General features: G+C 48.3%; 2 protein-coding genes across 4 annotated transcripts in view; both read right to left on the bottom strand.

Annotated features, from left to right (window-relative positions):
- PROM1 (prominin 1) overlaps positions 1-17,778 on the bottom strand; it is a 127,089-nt gene that overhangs the window by 31,653 nt on the left and 77,658 nt on the right. For all 3 annotated transcript variants that reach the window (XM_083460435.1, XM_083460436.1, XM_083460437.1), the window contains 4 exons: positions 17,291-17,365; positions 9,862-9,925; positions 3,057-3,216; positions 1,199-1,351 (listed from right to left, as the gene is read on the bottom strand). In XM_083460435.1, the coding sequence (XP_083316561.1) occupies positions 1,199-1,351; positions 3,057-3,216; positions 9,862-9,925; positions 17,291-17,365 (452 nt within the window). The remainder of the gene's footprint in view (positions 1-1,198; positions 1,352-3,056; positions 3,217-9,861; positions 9,926-17,290; positions 17,366-17,778) is intronic.
- LOC310686664 (uncharacterized protein) lies at positions 14,201-16,370 on the bottom strand. Its single transcript, XM_083460654.1, has 2 exons — positions 15,813-16,370; positions 14,201-14,920 (listed from the first exon to the last, which is right to left on the bottom strand). The coding sequence occupies exons 1-2, from the start codon at positions 16,296-16,298 to the stop codon at positions 14,882-14,884; spliced, it is 525 nt and encodes a 174-aa protein (XP_083316780.1). The 5' UTR covers positions 16,299-16,370; the 3' UTR covers positions 14,201-14,881.

Genomic DNA, 17,778 nt, shown 5'->3' with positions numbered 1-17,778 from the left:
TCTCAGACAAGCATACCTGTATGGTACAAGTGCCTGCAAGCAAATATTGGTCACATTTACATGTGACATGTTTAGGTCTGTGTAAACAGCATGCACATCTAAACAATATCATTTGTGACACATGAACCCACACTAACTTTCTCCAACGTATCCTCCATTGCTTTGTATAAAGATCAGATATTTTAGAAAGGCTCATGTTTTAATGCCATTAGACTGCAGAGGGCTCCCTCACCATCTTTTTAGGAATTCAGTCAGCTCTCTAAACATAGCTGTCAACTTACAGATTTGAAAATAAGGGACCAGCAACCTCGAAAATAAGGGATCAGCAGCCAAAATAAGGGGTTTTCCAAGCACAGGTATGTTCAACTTCTGAGCCCCTCCAAGCCAAAGGCAGAAAGCCCAGCCAGCAGCCAAATGAGGCCTCAAGCGGTGGTTCCCACAGCGCAGCAACACAGCAAAGGGGATACAGCAAGGATCACCTCTCTGCTGGGAAGCGCTGAGCAAAGGCGAGTCCCCAGGCAACGCAGCCGATTTGATTGGCACAAGGCATGCAAGCTCCACCCCCCTTAGACTCCTTATTGGGTGAGCAACGCAGCCAAGCAACACAGTTGGAGCCTCCCTCCTCCCTGGCCGGCAGGCAGGGAGGGAGAGGAGCTGCTTCCTTTGAAACCCGGGAAATTTAAGGGACATCATCAATAAGGGACAGCAGCGGGACAGAGTGCTGGGATAAGGGACTTTCCCGCCACATAAGGGATGGTTGACAGCTATGTCTCTAAGGGATCAACAGTGTTTGCTTAAAAGACCTTTAATTTTTAAAATAATTTAATATCCTGCCTCAGGAAGGAATTCAAAAGCTCACACGCCATATTGAGAACATACATTGGAGCAAAAAAGGATTTCTTTCTTTCTTTTGCTTTCTTTCTTTATCTTTCTTTCTTTCTTTCTTTCTTTCTTTCTTTCTTTCTTTCTTTCTTTCTTTCTTTCTTTCTTTTTGTCTGCAGCCTTCTTAATCTGGTGACATTCTTTGTTTTTTATGTTTTCATTAAAGATTTTTCTCGTTATTACAAAAGTACTTATGCTGTCTCTGTTTTCCGTTCATAGAATCTTTGCTACAGATCAGTTATATTTGATGTGAGACACTAATGTTATAGACAGTGTAAGGCTGGGGAGAATTCTGAAACAAACAAGAAGGACTCACGCCATCAGGAAGTTTCCTCCAGTGTTTGAGATACAGCCTCTCGTTGTTGGAGTGGCATCTTTGTCATAACCACAGGTACCACATAACAACCCCAGGTAGTAAAACACAAGGATCAATATCACCATGCAGCAGAGAATTAAGCAACCCAGCCACCTAGACAAATCAATAAAAATACAATTGTCACATTAACATGCATGGCAGTGGGCAATTTAAACACAGATCCAGGATAAGAAAACCTACAAGCTAGAAAGCAGTTGTGTGTTGGGAGAAAAAAGGCATGCAAACATTTAAACATTAAAAAAAATGTCACTGGTACACCCTCGAATTTATAGTACTCGAATACTCTAATTTAGCCGCAAACCAGCTTTAGAAAGCCTATATTGGAGTCCTTCATCCTAAAATGAGATGGAAAGAAGAAAAATATATACAAGGTGACAGAATCTGCTTTGTTTATTTACCGTATTTTTCGTCCTATAGAGCACACCGGCCCATAGGACGCACCTCGTTTTTTTGGGGGAAAATGAATTTTAAAAAATTTATCCCCCCCCCGCCCTGGCTGCTTCGGGCGACAGGCTGCCGCCCCAAGCCTCGCGCACCCGGCGGGACCTCCTGCCAGGCGTGCGAGGCTTGCAGACACTTGCCCAAAGCACGGGGAGCCCTCCGGAGGGCTCCCCATGCTTTGGGCGACAGGCTGCCGCCCCAAGCCTCGCGCACCCAGCGGGACCTCCTGCCGGGCGCGCAAGGCTTGCAGACACTCGCGGGGGCTGCAGGCTGCTGCCCGCAAGCCTTGTGAGCCCGCGGGAACTCCCACCGGGCTTGCAAGGCTTGCGGATAGCTTCCTGAAGCCTGGAGAGCGAGAGGGGTCGGTGCGCACCAATGCCTCTCGCTCTCCAGGCTTCAGCAAAAGCCTGCATTCGCCCCATAGGATGCACACACATTTCCCCTTCATTTTTGGAGGGGAAAAAGTGCGTCCTATGGGGCGAAAAATACGGTATTTCAGCACCCCCTACTTCTTAAGCACTGTGACTGGAATGCACTGGAAAAATCCACCAAAATAAGATTTCCACACCCTCATTGAGATATGTGCATTTACACAATCACCTAGGTTTCGTTTGTCAGAAAAGAAAAGGGGAAAATTGGGGGTGGAGGGAGGTTGTGTGTTCCAAAATTTTGGATAAACCAAGGAAAGAAAGCTATTCAGAGAGTTGGGGACTTCCTGAACTGCTTCAACACATTTTGTTCATAGCACAATCCAATTTGGGAACACAAAAGTCTTCCCTAAGACACCCAGATTTGCTTTGTGATTTGGGATATATACAGAGCCAATCCACAACCCTACTAGACACCTTCACCACACTATGTATAAGGTGGACTCTACACACATATTAAAAACCGCTGTGAAAATGCTTTTTAAAAAAAGTTTTGAAAAATATATTGAATTTGCCATAGCTCACCATCACCATCAGGTGTCACATTTGTACATTGCACTTTACAACACACTTAAAACATTGTATTTGCAGTGGTACAGCTGAGTTGTCAGTCACCTGTTTAGTATCAGTTTTACTGGTGTTAATCCCCAGTGCTCGCACTATGCATTTTTACCACTTACAAGACTCACAGCTTCCCCCAAAGAATATTGGGAAGAAAAGTTTGTTAAGGGTGCCGAGAGTTGCTAGGAGACTCTACACACAGATACATTACTCAGCACCTTTAACAAACTACAGTTCCCAGGATACTTTGAGAGAAGTCATGGCTGCTAAGTGGTAGAAGAGTGTTTTGATGATGATGCAGATGTGAGCTGGCACACTAACTGCAGTGTGGCCCTTTGCGCATCAATATCCAGATAAATATTACGTACCTGTAGAAATCATACTGCTCCACCACTGGAAAATATTCTTGAGCATATGTCTCCCCCTGAGTAAGATATAGGGTGAAGTCTGCTATTATCTTGTGGATGGGGAGCATTTTAGTAAAGCTTGTGATATTTGAACCAACAGCTTCCAGTACATTTTTAATATCTGAAATAAATGAGTGTGTTTATGATGATTATTATAAGGCTACACAAGATAAAACAATTTGCCACATACTAAAAAAAAAAGCTTGTTGGATTGCAGCTCTAGGCAACAGAATAAGGCATGAAGAGAAGCGTGAAACTGAAAAAAGCAAGCCACAATTTCAATGTAAAATGGCGTTTTAATGTGCACTATCTCTCTCTCTCACACACAAAACATACATACAAATGTAGTGCTAAATGTAGCGCATGTTGATGAAAGCCACAGTTTCCTGCTTCTGTGTACTGAAACTGTGGTCTACTGGTAAACCTGTGTCTGGGATATTCCACTTCAGATTTTGCTGTGTGTGTGTGTGAATCTCCTGAAGTTGTACAGCCCAGACACAGATTTCTCACTTCAGTGAGACCAGACCAAAGAATAGAGTGTCTTCTCTAGGCAGTTTCAGTATTATAATCGCCAGGTTAAAAACTTGAAAGGTGTTATGTACTGAAGTTCTCACCCTGGGCCAGCAGGGGGATACTGTAGATAGTGCAGGTCCACATATGCAAATAAGGGATCGATAGTGACGTTCAGTGATTGGATAGTTACATAAAATGGTTACTGTTGCGTTCTAGTAGAGTTCTATATAAGCAGGCTGGCTGAACCCTTCAGTTCAGTTCTGGCCTGTGAATAAACAAGAGCTGTTTGAAGAATCGCTGTGTCGTCTGATATGTTCACCCACAACTTAACACTGGCGACGAGGATGGGATGGATGGACAACAGAGCACCGCCAGATGCAGCCACCCTCTGAGCGGAGCTGAATCACTGAGCTGAAACACTGAGCGAAATCGCTGAACGTCACTTTCGATTTCTTATTTGCATATGTGGATCTGAACTATCTACAGTATCTCCCTGCTGGCCCAGGGTGAGAACTTCAGTACATAACAAATCCCAATTTACCATAAGCCTCTTACTTTCTAGAGAGAAATCTCTATCTGGTCCACATTTCGGATATGCATGCAATCCTCACCCAATCTAGAATGTAATACATGAACTGGGTTGTACCATGTTTATTTGCACACAATCTCTGATTAAGCATCCCATAATAGTAATAAAAACAGTTAACGTATGCAAACACTGCATAGCCCAGATTACCACTTTCTCAACCCAGCATTGGGTGGGACCACAAGACAGGGAGATTCACTGTGGGCTGAGAGTTGTGTCTGGAAGTAACAAGTAATCCGGACCCATAGAGTGAGCGCTGCGTTAAGCCCCACCTCAGAAAACGGAAATAATGAACATTGGCTGCTTTTAAATTCCTAATGATTTCAATCAGTCTGTGCAACAAACATGATAAATTTCATCCCTAACGCCTACACAGTAGCAGCAGATATTTTTAAAGCTATCTAATGCCACTTTGTTGGAAAAACAATATCATGCAAAAGGAGTATAAGCACACTGTTTAAAGTTCCTATGATGGAAAGAATGGGCAACTGTGACTTTCAATATGCATTAAAAGTAATTTTGAATTTTAAAATCCAACCATTGTGTCAACATATGCCAAAATGAACCCCATTTCAAAATTTTAGCGTTTCTACATGAAATCTTAGAGTTCACATGCCCCCCAAATCGAGGTATATCTCTTTTCACTGAGATAACATGCCATAATCATTCTACTTGAGAAGTAAAGTACTTGGAACTGCTCTCACTTATTTTATTCATCTGCACTGAATCCGTTGTAAGTGTGGGACACAAGTCAGACCAAGTGTGAAGACAGACAGACAGACATATTTAAGGGGAAATGTAGAAGATGAACACCAGTGAATCAAAATCTATCTGTCTTCCAGTATTTTTATATAACACACGTGTGTGCGTGTGCACCGTGCACATGCGTTCAATTCATCAGCTCTAATGAAAAACCAACGTGAATAACTGGGAAACTGCTTCAGGGACTGAGTTATATCAATATCAACTACAGTGGATGCTCAGGTTGCGAACGTGATCTGTGCGGGAAGCACATTCGCAACCCGCAGCATTCACAACCTGCAGCATTGTGTCTGCGCATGCGTGGGTCACGATTCTGCACATGCGCAAAGCGCAATTTAGTGCTTCTGTGCATCGAAACCCAGAAGTAACCCGTTCTGGTATTTCCGGGTTCGGCACCGTGTGCAACCCGAAAACACACAACCTGAAGCGTCTGTAACCCGAGGTATGACTGTACAACTGGCTTCTCCCTTTTAAAAATCAACCACATGGAAAATGGCTCACAATGTATGTTAATCAGAAACGGCCGCTTACCCAGTAAACGGGTGGGTGGCAGTTGCGACTTGGTGTGGCGGTTCCCCTCCTCCCAAAGCAACGTCATATTTGCTCCTGGGCCGCCACAGTGCCTGCTGGGTTCCCGCCAAACCCAGTTTTGAAATTTCTGGCCAATCCATGGCAGCCTTGGTGGGATGGGCCAATTGGAGCACATTCACTCTGCTCCAGGAGTACAAAAGGGGGCTGGTGCTGCTCTCAGCTACACAGTCATCCCCAGCGTGTCACCCACCCAGCCCACCATCTAGTCTTATTTTCTTGCAGGCTAACCTTTGCTTTCCAGGCACTCATAGAATCATAGAGTTGGAAGAGACCACAAGGGCCATCGAGTCCAACCCCCTGCCAAGCAGGAAACACCATCAGAGCACTCCTGACATATGGTTGTCAAGCCTCTGCTTAAAGACCTCCAAAGGAGGAGACTCCACCACACTCCTTGGCAGCAAATTCCACTGTCAAACAGCTCTTACTGTCAGGAAGTTCTTCCTAACGTTTAGGTGGAATCTTCTTTCTTGTAGTTTGAATCCATTGCTCCGTGTCCGCTCCGTGTCCAACACTCGGGCGTTGCTCTGGTCATACGATGGTTGCTGTCTTCAGAGCCGGGGAGGAATTTCCCCTGCTCTGTGGGTTTTGCCTTCCCCATAGCAATTGTCAGAACTTTGGTGCTTTAGACCTTGGGCAGAATCCTTTAGTCAAACATCTGAAGAAGGGGTGAAATGGTGACTCACCCGCTTCCTGTGGCGGCGATAACAGGGTACCCCGCTGGAGGGGTCATGAGGGTAGTCTCTGTCCACAAGTGCACGGCAGAGGGGCCACAGAGCTACCTTCAGCGATTTGGGAGGGACCAGCTGCATAAACCCGCGCTTTGCGTTGGTCCCATAAACTGCTAACTGACCCTGTCATGCCTCAGACGCCCAGCAGAAGGCTGAGAGGGATACCTGCCCAATGCCCCTTGAATTCCTACACCTGAATTCAATAAAGTTTTGGCCATTTTAATCCCAGATATATGTTGTCGTGTCTTTTCCTTTCAATGTGAGGCCTGGCTCCTGGGGGAGGGGGTGTGCGTCTGGGTTTGCAAGGAGTCAACTTCTATAATAATTATAAAAATTATTATTTATTATTTATACCCCGCCCATCTGGCTGAGTTTCCCCAGCCACTCTGGGCGGCTTCCAACAAAGGATTAAAAATACATTAAAACATCAGACATGAAAAACTTCCCTAAACAGGGCTGCTTCCAGATGTCTACTAAATGCCAGATAGTTGTTAATTTCCTTGACATCTGACAGGAGGGTGTTCCACAGGGCGGGCGCCACTACTAAGAAGGCCCTCTTCCTGGTTCCCTGAAACCTCACTTCTCGCAATGAGGGAACCGCCAGAAGGCCCTCGGAGCTGGACCTCAGTGTCTGGGCTGAACAATGGGGGTGGAGACGCTCCTTCAGGTATACTGGACCGAGGCCGTTTAGGGCTTTAAAGGTCAGCACCAACACTTTGAATTGTGCTTGGAAACGTACTGGGAGCCAATGTAGGTCTTTCTACTTCCACTGTTGTTTCCACCACTCTATACAGGTCATGTCTGTCTTCACCCAGCGCTGAATAGTTTCGAGTCCCAATAATTTCAATGGGAAGAATGAAAACAATGGTGCTTCACAAGCTTAGTTTTGTTAGAATTCTGCCCTTTTCTTTTACTCCCCTTCTCAGGTACAGGAGCATGAAGATTATTAAAGCTTAATGCATATTAATAGTAACTGAGAAATAATGTTCTTGCTTTGAAAGTCCCCCAGGTTGAAAAATTAAGGAGGAACATGACATTTGGGGGGGGGAAGCTTGGCATTTCTTGATGAGTTACACAGTATGCCATATGAATATATACATACTGTGAATTGCTTTTTGCAAACTTACAAGGTACGGCTGGTTATATTGGTAGAACAGGTCCACAATGCAAGAATAAAAATTGAGAGAGGTTAATAAATATTTTCGCACTCTGGATACACCAACCTATGCCCATCTGGAAAATGCTAGCATGTTAGCTATTTTAATAGTGCTTGGGGACTTAGTTCTGGAACATTTATGGGTTAGTGCAGAGCTTAACTGAAAAGGAAGAAACCTGCAATTATTAAGAGATAGTCTACATTTCTTCAGGTTTTATTTGTGATGTGTATATCATTTCTAAATGTGCCTACTTGTAAACAGTGTTCTGCCTATGGCGCCCATGTTCCTAAGCTATGAGCCCCCTCTTGCTAGAAATGGACAAACAGTCTTGCATTTGTGTCCTGAAAAACATTTGCCAACAGTTCAACGCTCAGAGAGTGCTAATGCCAGCCCTCTTTTGTGGGTGAGGCAGTCTCTCCTCTCCAGGTAAAGGTAAAGGGACCCCATACCATTAGATCCAGTTGGAAAAGGTTTTCGCCTGGAAAACCTTTTCAACATCCATGAACTTCTGAATGTTAGCATGGTAAGTTAATATCGGTGGTGAGCATAAGGTAAAGGTACCCCTGACTGTTAGGTCCAGTCGCGAACGACTCTGGGGTTGCAGTGCTCATCTCACTTTATTGGCTGAGTCATGTGGCCAGCATGACTAAGCCGCTTCTGGCAAACCAGAGCAGCGCACGGAAATACCATTTACCTTCCCACCAGGGCGGTACCTATCTATCTACTTGCACTTTGACGTGCTTTCGCACTGCTAGGTTAGCAGGAGCTGGGACCAAGCAACAGGAGCTCACCCCGTGGCGGGGATTCAAACCTCCAACCTTCTGATCAGCAAGTCCCAGGCTCTGTGGTTTAACCCACAGTGCCACCCACGTCCCCTCTTCTCCACAGTAAAGCAATAAAGAAGTCCCTATGCCTTGGGGAAGAGAAACAGAATAGCAGGTGCCAGAGAGGCTCCAAAAAAGATTGGCATGCCCCCAGCAGGCTACCCATTTTGCACAGAGTGCCATTTTCCTCCTGGGGCTGCAGCCTTCCCATCTTCTCCAAAGTGAAGGCTGGGGTTCTTCCTTGGAGGAGAGGTAGCAGCCGCTAGACGGCATGGGGTGCAAGAAGAATTGAGGCAAGGAACCTCCTCGAGATGGGCTACGTCTGCCCATATTCCACTCCCAACAATTTGAGCACCTCCATGTTAAGAATGTCCAATTTCTCCTCCCATCTACATTCTTGGCTAGCTTATGCTTTATTATGAAGGCTGACCTCTGGCCTCTGAACCACTATCTAGAGACCAGAATGGCCACTGAAAATTGAGAAAATTGCCGCCCATGATTTAAGGGATCCTACACAAAGACTGAAGGGATGTGGGTGGCGCTGTGGGTTAAACCACAGAGCCTAGGACTTGCCAATCAGAAGGTCGGCGGTTCGAATCCCCACAACGGGGTGAGCTCCCGTTGCTTGGTCCCTGCTCCTGCCAACCTAGCAGTTCAAAAGCACGTCAAAGTGCAAGTAGATAAATAGGTACTGCTCCAGCGGAAAGGTAAACGGCGCTTCCGTGCGCTGCTCTGATTCGCCAGAAGTGGCTTAATCATGTGGCCACATGACCCGGAAGCTGTATGCCGGCTCCCTCAGCCACTAAAGCAAGATGAGCGCTGCAACCCCAGAGTCGGTCATGACTGGACCTAATGGTCAGGGGTCTCTTTACCCTTACCTTGCACTAAGACTGAATGCTAGTGCGAAGCCATTGTGGTTTTTTGGTCTTATGTCAGTGTACAAAGATGGGGGGAGTGTACCTCACCACTGCCACACCACAGTAAGATCCTTATACTCTTCTTCCAACCTTCCCTCTCTCCCCTCCCACATTATTCATGTTCCTTCTGGTACTTAGCATCCTCCACAATTGCCTTCACCCAAAGAGCTCCTTGACCTCTCCCTACATTGTATGGACACAGTCAGCCCTCTTAAGCCACATTTTGGTGCCCCTTCCCTTCATCTTATCAACAAAGCCTCACTTGTGAGTAGATTAGACTATGAATTCCTCTCCTAGCTGGGAGAGTGTTTCAGGTCATGGCATTCCACTGCTCCTGGGTCACCTACTAAGAAGTCATGGTTGGATTACTGACTCCTCCACCACCCACCCACCCATCCATCTCTTCCTTCTTCTTTCCCTGGAATGAAGCCTTTGCCATAGCCTTGATGCAGTGAAGATCTCCCTCAACCCACCGCAATCAAGGAAATACTCTTCCTCAATAAAAAAGTAGTCAATATTATGATTAAGCATTGCCCAAGGAGCAACCTATATTTTAATGGCTTCTCTTTAATAGTTCTGATTTAGATAAGAACCTCCCTAATTAAAAAATAGATGATACTAAAATGATAGCTCACGCCAATAATTTTAACCAATCCAGTTGGAGAACTAATCATCTCATCCTCCTTACCTGATAAAATGTTCCTTGTCTGATTGAGCACCAAATCAGGTGTGTCATTAAACGCTGCATAACCCTGGAATAAAAAACCGAGATGTCCAACAGTGTCTTGACAACAAAATATCAGTATGCTCATTTCTACCTTTAAAAGGGCCACATCCAAAAAGTTTGTATCAGCACATTTTAAAGTCAGCTTTTTGCAAAGGAAGCTGGGCTCACCTGGAAGCTGGGTTTATTCTATCAGACTGTACCACAAGCTTTCATAGTGCTGATGTACACTCACTATACGTCTGGTTCATGCTACCAGTGACAGCCTTCCCATGGTGCTAGAGAGCGCACCTCTCTCTCTAATAATAATAATAATTTATTATTTATACCCCACCCATCTGGCTGGGTTTCCCCAGCCACTCTGGGCGGCTTCCAACAAAACACTAAAATACAATAACCTATTAAACATTAAAAGCTTCCCTAAACAGGGCTGCTTTCAGATGTCTTCTAAAAGTTTGGTAGTTATTTTTCTCTTTGACATCTGGTGGGAGGGCGTTCCACAGGGCGGGTGCCACTACCGAGAAGGCCCTCTGCCTGGTTCCCTGTAACTTGCCTTCTTGCAGTGAGGGAACCGCCAGAAGGCCCTCAGCGCTGGACCTCAGCGTCTGGGCAGAACGATGGGGGTGGAGACGCTCCTTCAGGTATACTGGACCGAGGCCATTTAGGGCCTTAAAGGTCAGCACCAACACTTTGAATTCTGCTCGGAAACGTACTGGGAGCCAGTGTAGGTCTTTCAAGACCGGTGTTATATGGTCTCGGCGGCTGCTCCCAGTCACCAGTCTAGCTGCCACATTCTGGATTAGTTGTAGTTTCTGGGTCACCTTCAAAGGAGCGCATGGCAGTAGTCCAAGCGAGAGATAACCAGAGCATGTACCACTCTGGCGAGACAGTCCGTGGGCAGGTGGGGTCTCAGTCTGCGTACCAGATGGAGCTGATAAACAGCTGCCCTGGACACAGAATTGACCTGTGCCTCCATGGACAGCTGCGAGTCCAGAATGACTCCTAGGCTGCGACCTGGTCCTTCAGGGGCACCGTTACCCCATTCAAGACCAGGGAGTCCTCCACACCAGCCCACCCCCTGTCCCCCCAAAACAGTACTTCTGTCTTGTCAGGATTCAATCTCAATCTGTTAGCCACCATCCATCCTCCATCCTCCTCTCTCTCCTTTCAGACACTTTAAACAATGTGGAGACCTCAGTTCTCACTCAGATGCCTAATCACACAAATGACATGTGCATGCTTGCTCTCCCAGCACGTTTTCACAGTGGGGTGGGTGGTATCACATGAGCAGACATCATTATAGAATACTTGGCTTACGCATTCTTGGAGTAAAAAAATTCCTTCCAGTAGCACCTTAAAGACCAACTAAGTTAGTTCTTGGTATGAGCTTTTGTGTGCATGCACACTTCTTCAGATACACTGAAACAGAAGTTGCCAGACCCTTCTATATAGTGAGAAGGTGGGGAGGCGTATTACTCAGAAGGGTGGTGGGAATGGGAGATTGGCAGATAGCTGAGATGAGCCTGTTGACGACTCTTAACGACTGTAATAGGTCTTACAGGAAAAGGCAAGGGGTGAGAAGGTGAGAAATGGCTTAGTCATGTATAATGAGATAAGAATCCAATGTCTTTGTTCAGACCAGGTCTCTCCATGGTTTTAAGTTTGGTAATGAGTTGCAATTCAGCAGCTTCTCTTTCCAGTCTATTTCTGAAATTCCTTTGTAGTAAAACAGCTACTTTGAGATCTTGTATAGAATGTCCTGGGAGATTGAAGTGTTCTCCTACTGGTTTCTCTGTTTTGTGATTCTTTCCTGTAAAACCTATTACAGTCGTTAAGAGTCGTCAACAGGCTCATCTCAGCTATCTGCCAATCTCCCATTCCCACCGCCGTTCTGAGTAATACCCCTCCCCTGCTAAATTGATCCCCTGCTAAATTTGCCTGTTTGCCCTCTGACGAATAAAAGACCAGTCCATAATTTTAATGGTAGGTTTATTGTAGCTGTGAGAGACAGAATAACAACAGGAAAAACCCCAGAAGACAAAAGTCAGAGATTGATGTGCATTATAATGAGTGAAATAAGTACTTGATCCCTTTGCAAAAGATGACTTAGTACTTGGTGGCAAAACCCTTCTTGGCAATTACAGAGGTCAGACGTTTCTTGTAGGTGGCCACCAGGTTTGCACACATCTCAGGAGGTATTTTGTCCCACTCCTCTTTACAGATCCTCACCAAGTCAGTAAGATTTCAAGGCTGATGTGTAGCTACTCGAACCTTCAGCTCCCTCCACAGATTTTCCATGGGATTAAGGTCTGGAGACTGGCTAGGCCACTCCAGGATTGAAATATACTCAGAGTCGCAAAGTAATTTCATGCTCTTTATTCCGCTCATAGTGGTAAGGAGGAATGAATGAAAGTCCCCTCAAAGTATCTGCCTTATATACATTATTTACACAATGGGCTGCACATGATTGGTTAATTCTGGAATTCTACTGTAAGCCAATCAGGTTGTGGATTCACTTATATCTGGAGCATGATTGGGTGGTTCCTGCCAACCAATCATACTGCTGCATTGTTCTTGGACCAATCAGACTGCTGCATTCTGAATCCTATTGTTCTAGGACCAATCAGACTGCTGCAATTTGGATCCTATTGTTCTAGGACCAATCAGACTGCTTCAGTTTGGATCCTATTCAACTCAGTACATAACACCCCTCCCCTCTAAGTTCCAGTCCTGCCCGGGAGGTCGCATTCATAGTCCTCGAGGTACGCCGGCGGCCTACATGTGCGTTGCGGCCTGTGGTGTTCCCTGGTCCGGGGTTCAGGTTCTGGCTCGTGTTCCAAGGATGCTGGCTGTGATGGGCCTGCTTGGTCTGGCGCAACCGGCTCCCTCAGTCGTGGTTCTGGTTCTGGTGTTCTTTCGGCCTCGCGGGTCCTCTCTGTATTTACTGATTCTGCCTCTCCTGCTGGCCCCTCCTGCTCTATGGGCCTCACTGCCCCTCTGTTCCCTTGGGACTCCTCTGACCTGTCCTCCTCCTGGTTTTCTCCCGGGAATCGTCGCTGTATCTGGTCGCAGTGGCGGCGCCAGCATTGCCCCCCATCCGTTAGCACCTCGTACGACACGGGGCCAGTGACCCTGGTGACTGTGGCGGGTACCCATGCTGGGCCTGCCCCAAAATTCTTTGCGTACACTGGGTCCTGGGCCTCGAAGGTCCGGGGGTTCCTGCCTTCCCCCACCACTACGTCATCCTGAGTTCTATCGGGGTGAAGGCGGTCCAATCTGATTGCAAGGTGCCGACCCATTAGTAGTTCAGCGGGGCTCCGGCCAGTCGTTGAGCTGGGGGTGCTGTGCTGTGCTAGGAGGAATGTGGCAAGGCGGTACTCCCAATCCCCTTGCGTCATGCGGCGAAGGGTGTCCTTGGTGGTCCGCACCATGCGTTCTGCTTGGCCATTGGTGGCAGGGTGGAATGGCGCTGAACGGATGTGGTGGATGGCGTTCTGCGCTGTGAAGGTTTGGAATTCTCCTGACGTAAATGCAGTCCCGTTGTCTGAGACGAGAGTGTCAGGGAGCCCGTGGGTTGCAAACAGCCTGCGTAGTACCCGGATGGCTGCGGACGTGGAAGTGGACGGTACCAGTGCGACTTCCAGCCATTTGGTGTAGGAGTCCACCACTATGAAGAATGTTTTCCCCTGAAAGGGGCCAGCGAAGTCCACATGCAGGCGTGACCATGGTGCTCGGGCGGACTCCCAGGACTGGACTGGGGCCCTTGGGGGATCTGGGCGGGATTCTTGGCAGGCCTGGCAGTGTTTGACCCAGGCCTCTATCTCTCCGTCGATCCCTGGCCACCACACATAACTCCTGGCAAGGGCCTTCATTCTTACTACCCCTGGGTGTGTCTCGTGTAGGGCTGTGAGGACCCTTTTGCGGAGGGGCTGGGGAACAACGACCCTGCTTCCCCATAACAGGCACCCCTTGTGGGCCGACAGTTCATGTTTGCGGGTTGTGTAGCCTGCGAATTCTAGCCCGGGGCTGCTGCTGGGCCATCCCCTCCACACCCAGTCCAGGACCCAGGAGATGACCCTATCTTTCTTGGAATGGTGTGCAACTTATTGTGCCTGAATGGGGCGGTCGGGAAGCAGCTCCAGGCTCATAACCTCTTGTGCAGGTGCTGGGTCGGGGCCTGTTTCCGGTAGTGGTAGCCTGCTGAGGGCGTCCACATGGCCCATCGCCTTCCCCGGGCGGTGGATCAGTGCATACTGGTAGCTGGCAAGGAAAATTGACCAACTGAGGACGCGAGGAGACAGCACTTGGGGGGTCTGCTTTTCGGGGGCAAACAAGCCAAGCAACGGCTTGTGGTCAGTCACCACGGTGAAGGGCCGCCCGTACAAGAAATCATGGAATTTTTTTACTCCCTTCACGATTGCCAGACCCTCCTTGTCTATTTGCGAGTAGTTCCGCTCGGTTGTGTTGAGTGTCTGGGAAAAGTATGCCACCGGTACCTCTCTTCCATCCGGGAGTTGGTGTCCCAGGACAGCGCCAATGCCATAGGGCGAGGCGTCGCATGCTAGCACCACCGGCAGCCTCTCGTCGAAGTGTGCCAAGACCGAGTTTGAGACAAGCAAGTCCTTGACTGCCTGGAATGCAGCCTCCTGGCGCTGGCCCCACACCCAAGGGGCCCGCTTGTCCAGGAGTCTGTGTAGGGGCTCTGCTACCGCCGCCTTGTGGGGAAGGAAGGAATGGTAAAAGTTCAATAGTCCCAAGAAGGCCTGAAGTTCAGTCTTGCTCTTGGGCGCTGGGGCATCACAGATGGCCCGTACCTTGTCCCCAGTTGGGTGGACCCCTTCTGCGTCCACCATAAATCCCAGAAAGTCCACCTGAGGCACTCCTAGTAGACATTTTTCCCGCTTCACCTTGAGACCCGCCGTCTGGAAACGGTGCAGAACGGTGCGGAGGCGGTCCTCAAACTCCTCTGGTGTGGGCCCGGCAATCAACACATCATCGAAGAAGGGGGTGACGCCAGGAATCCCTTTAAGGAGTGAGTCCATTAGATTCTGGAATATGCCTGGTGCCACACTGACCCCGAATTGCAGCCGCTTTACCCTGAACGCTCCTCTGTGCGTCACAATCGTCTGTGCCTCTGCTGTGGCCTCATCTACTGGCAGCTGTTGATATGCTTGGGCCAAGTCCAGCTTGCCAAAAATTTTCGACCCAGCCAGGGTGGCAAGGACATGGCTCACTGGGTATGCATGGGCCGTGAGGGCCTTGTTTATGGTACATTTGTAGTCTGCACAGATGCGGACTGAACCATTAGGCTTGACGGGTGTGACGATTGGGGTTTCCCAGGGGGCATTAGGCACCGGCTCCAGCACTCCTTGCTCCACGAGTCGGTCCAATTCCTCGTCTATACGGGGTTTCAAGGCGAACGGGACCCGACGGGCCTTGAGCCTGACCGGTCGTACTGCAGGGTCAAGCTGTAGCGCAATGGGGGGCCCCGTATACTGTCCCAATTTTCCGTCGAAAACCCCTGGAAATTCCTTGCATATGGCGTCCACGTCCACTTGTAAGCTAGTGTGGTTCACCCCGGTGATGGCTAGCCCCAGTGGTCCAAACCATGCCAATCCCAGTAAGCTAATGTAGGGGCCCTTGACCACGAGCAAGTCCAGTTGCCGCGTCCGCCCTCGGTATTGCACCCTGAAGGTCCCCACCCCCATTGTGGGGACCTTACGTTTCTGGAAGTCCCGGAGGGTGAATGGGGCCGGCCTGAGTTTGGGACCCCCAGTAGGACACAGTTTCCTTAAGGTCCTTGCCGAGATTATGGATAGAGCTGAACCCGTGTCAAGCTCCATGCGGCATGGGACCCCCTCTATCTGTACCTCTACATAAATTTTCTCTACGTTGGGGTGGGGCAACTGGTATACCTGGAAGTCTGTGAGCTCCGTCGAGTTGCCTTGGTGTGTTGGGCCCCGGGACCTGGGGCTCTTGGATTGGTCATCTGATGCCTGGCGTCGGGTGGGCCGAGCCCGACACACCCGGGCGATGTGTCCCAATTTTCTGCACTGCCTGCACTCTGCGTTGCGGAAACGGCAGGTCCTCCTCTCGTGACTTTCTCCACAGCTTGCGCAGTTCCCTCCTTCTCGTCGAGGCAGCTGTGGTATGTGGGCTGCTTGAGTGCGCTGCTGTACTTGGTGCACCTCCTCCCTGTTGGATCCTGAGTCGTCGGTGAGGTCTTCGTGGTGGACCCTCGGTTGGAACGGCTGGCTCGGCCGTGCCTCTTGCGTCGACCTTGCAGCTTCCGTTGCCAGGGCCTCCTCCAGAGCGACCTGGAACGTTAGGTTCTTCTTAGCGTAGAGGCGTCGTTGCAGCTTCTCATCCTTCAGGCCACCGACGAGGCGGTCACGAAGCATGTTCTCCAGCTCTGAGAAGTTGCAGAACCGGGCAGCTTGGCGGAGAGAGGTCACAAACCTAGTTATGGTTTCCCCAGGGGCTTGCCGCCCTATTCAACTCAGTACATAACAAGGATCTTAATGTGCTTCTTCCTGAGCCACTCCTTTGTTGCCTTGGCCCTGTGTTTTGGGTCATTGTCATGCTGGAATACCCATCCTCGACCCATTTTCAATGCCCTGGCTGAGGGAAGGAGGTGCTCACCCAAGATTTGACAATACATGGTCCCATCCATCGTCCCTTCGATGTGGTGAAGGTGTCCTGTCCCCTTAGCAGAAAACACCCCCAAAGCATAATATGTCCCCTTCCACGTTTGATGGTGGGGATGGCGTTCTTGGGGTCATAGGCAGCATTCCTCCTCCTCCTCCAAACATGGCGAGTTGAGTTGATGCCAAAGAGCTCGATTTTGGTCTCATCTGACCACAACACTTTCACCCAGTTCTCCTCTGGGTCATTCAGATGTGCATTGGCAAACCGCAGACAAGCCTGTACATGTGCTGTCTTGAGCAAGGGGACCTCACAGTCCCTCACAGCTACAATAAACCTACCATTAAAATTATGGACTGGTCATTTCTTCATCAGAGAGCAAATGGGCAAATTAAGCAGGGAATCAAATACTTCCCCCCCCCCTCACTGTATGTACCAGAGCAGGTAAAACAGCCCCAATGTAGTTTTATTTTTATTTTTTTGTAAGCTGCCATGGGAGTCCTTCTGAATCAGCAGGTGGGATAGAAATTTAATAAATAAGGCATGCCTCCAATTTTACTTTAGGAAAGTGTAACATTGGCACAAAGGTTGTGCGCCTCCCCTTGTCTTATGTTCCTTGGTACACAAAGATACCCGGAGCATCTATTTGCTGACACCTTTTCTTAAGGTGCAAAATTCGACAGCTTCTTGAGCACCAGGTGTTACCCTGTAATTAGAGTAAATGGATTTATACCTTCAAGTAACATACCTTTTGAACCAGACTAGAGAGGTCTGTTTTAAGGACTTCATTGACTTTGGCAAGTTGAGCATTCACTCCCGGCAACTGAAAGGAAGAAAAGAGATGTTAAAGTTAGTTTTAATCTGTGCATCATTTTTTTGTAAAGTCAAGTCTTCCTTTGTTCTTTGCATCATTTGTTCAGCTTCACTGTAATCCCCAATATCATCCTTTGGGCTTCCCTCTCCCGCAAAAAATGGTTAAATAATGGCAAACAACAACAGCCAACATTCCCCTACAATATCCAGCCCCTGAAAAGCACTGAGCATGTTGTGTACTTGGCAGCTGCCCTGCATGTGCTGAGAATACATTCTAAAATATGATCCCAAGTCTGCTGCAACATAGAATCACAGAATTTTAGAGTCGAAAGGGACCGCGAGGAATCTTTTGCAGGAATCTTCTGCCCAATATGGGGTTCAAACCCACGACCCTGAGATCAAGAGACTCGTGCTCTACCGACT

Source organism: Podarcis liolepis (assembly GCF_965112155.1).
Source record: "Podarcis liolepis genome assembly, chromosome: 9".
In the NCBI taxonomy this organism is placed as follows: domain Eukaryota; kingdom Metazoa; phylum Chordata; class Lepidosauria; order Squamata; family Lacertidae; genus Podarcis; species Podarcis liolepis.
Note: the sequence above shows the minus strand (reverse complement) of the source record. Positions and strands in the feature narration are given on the sequence as shown.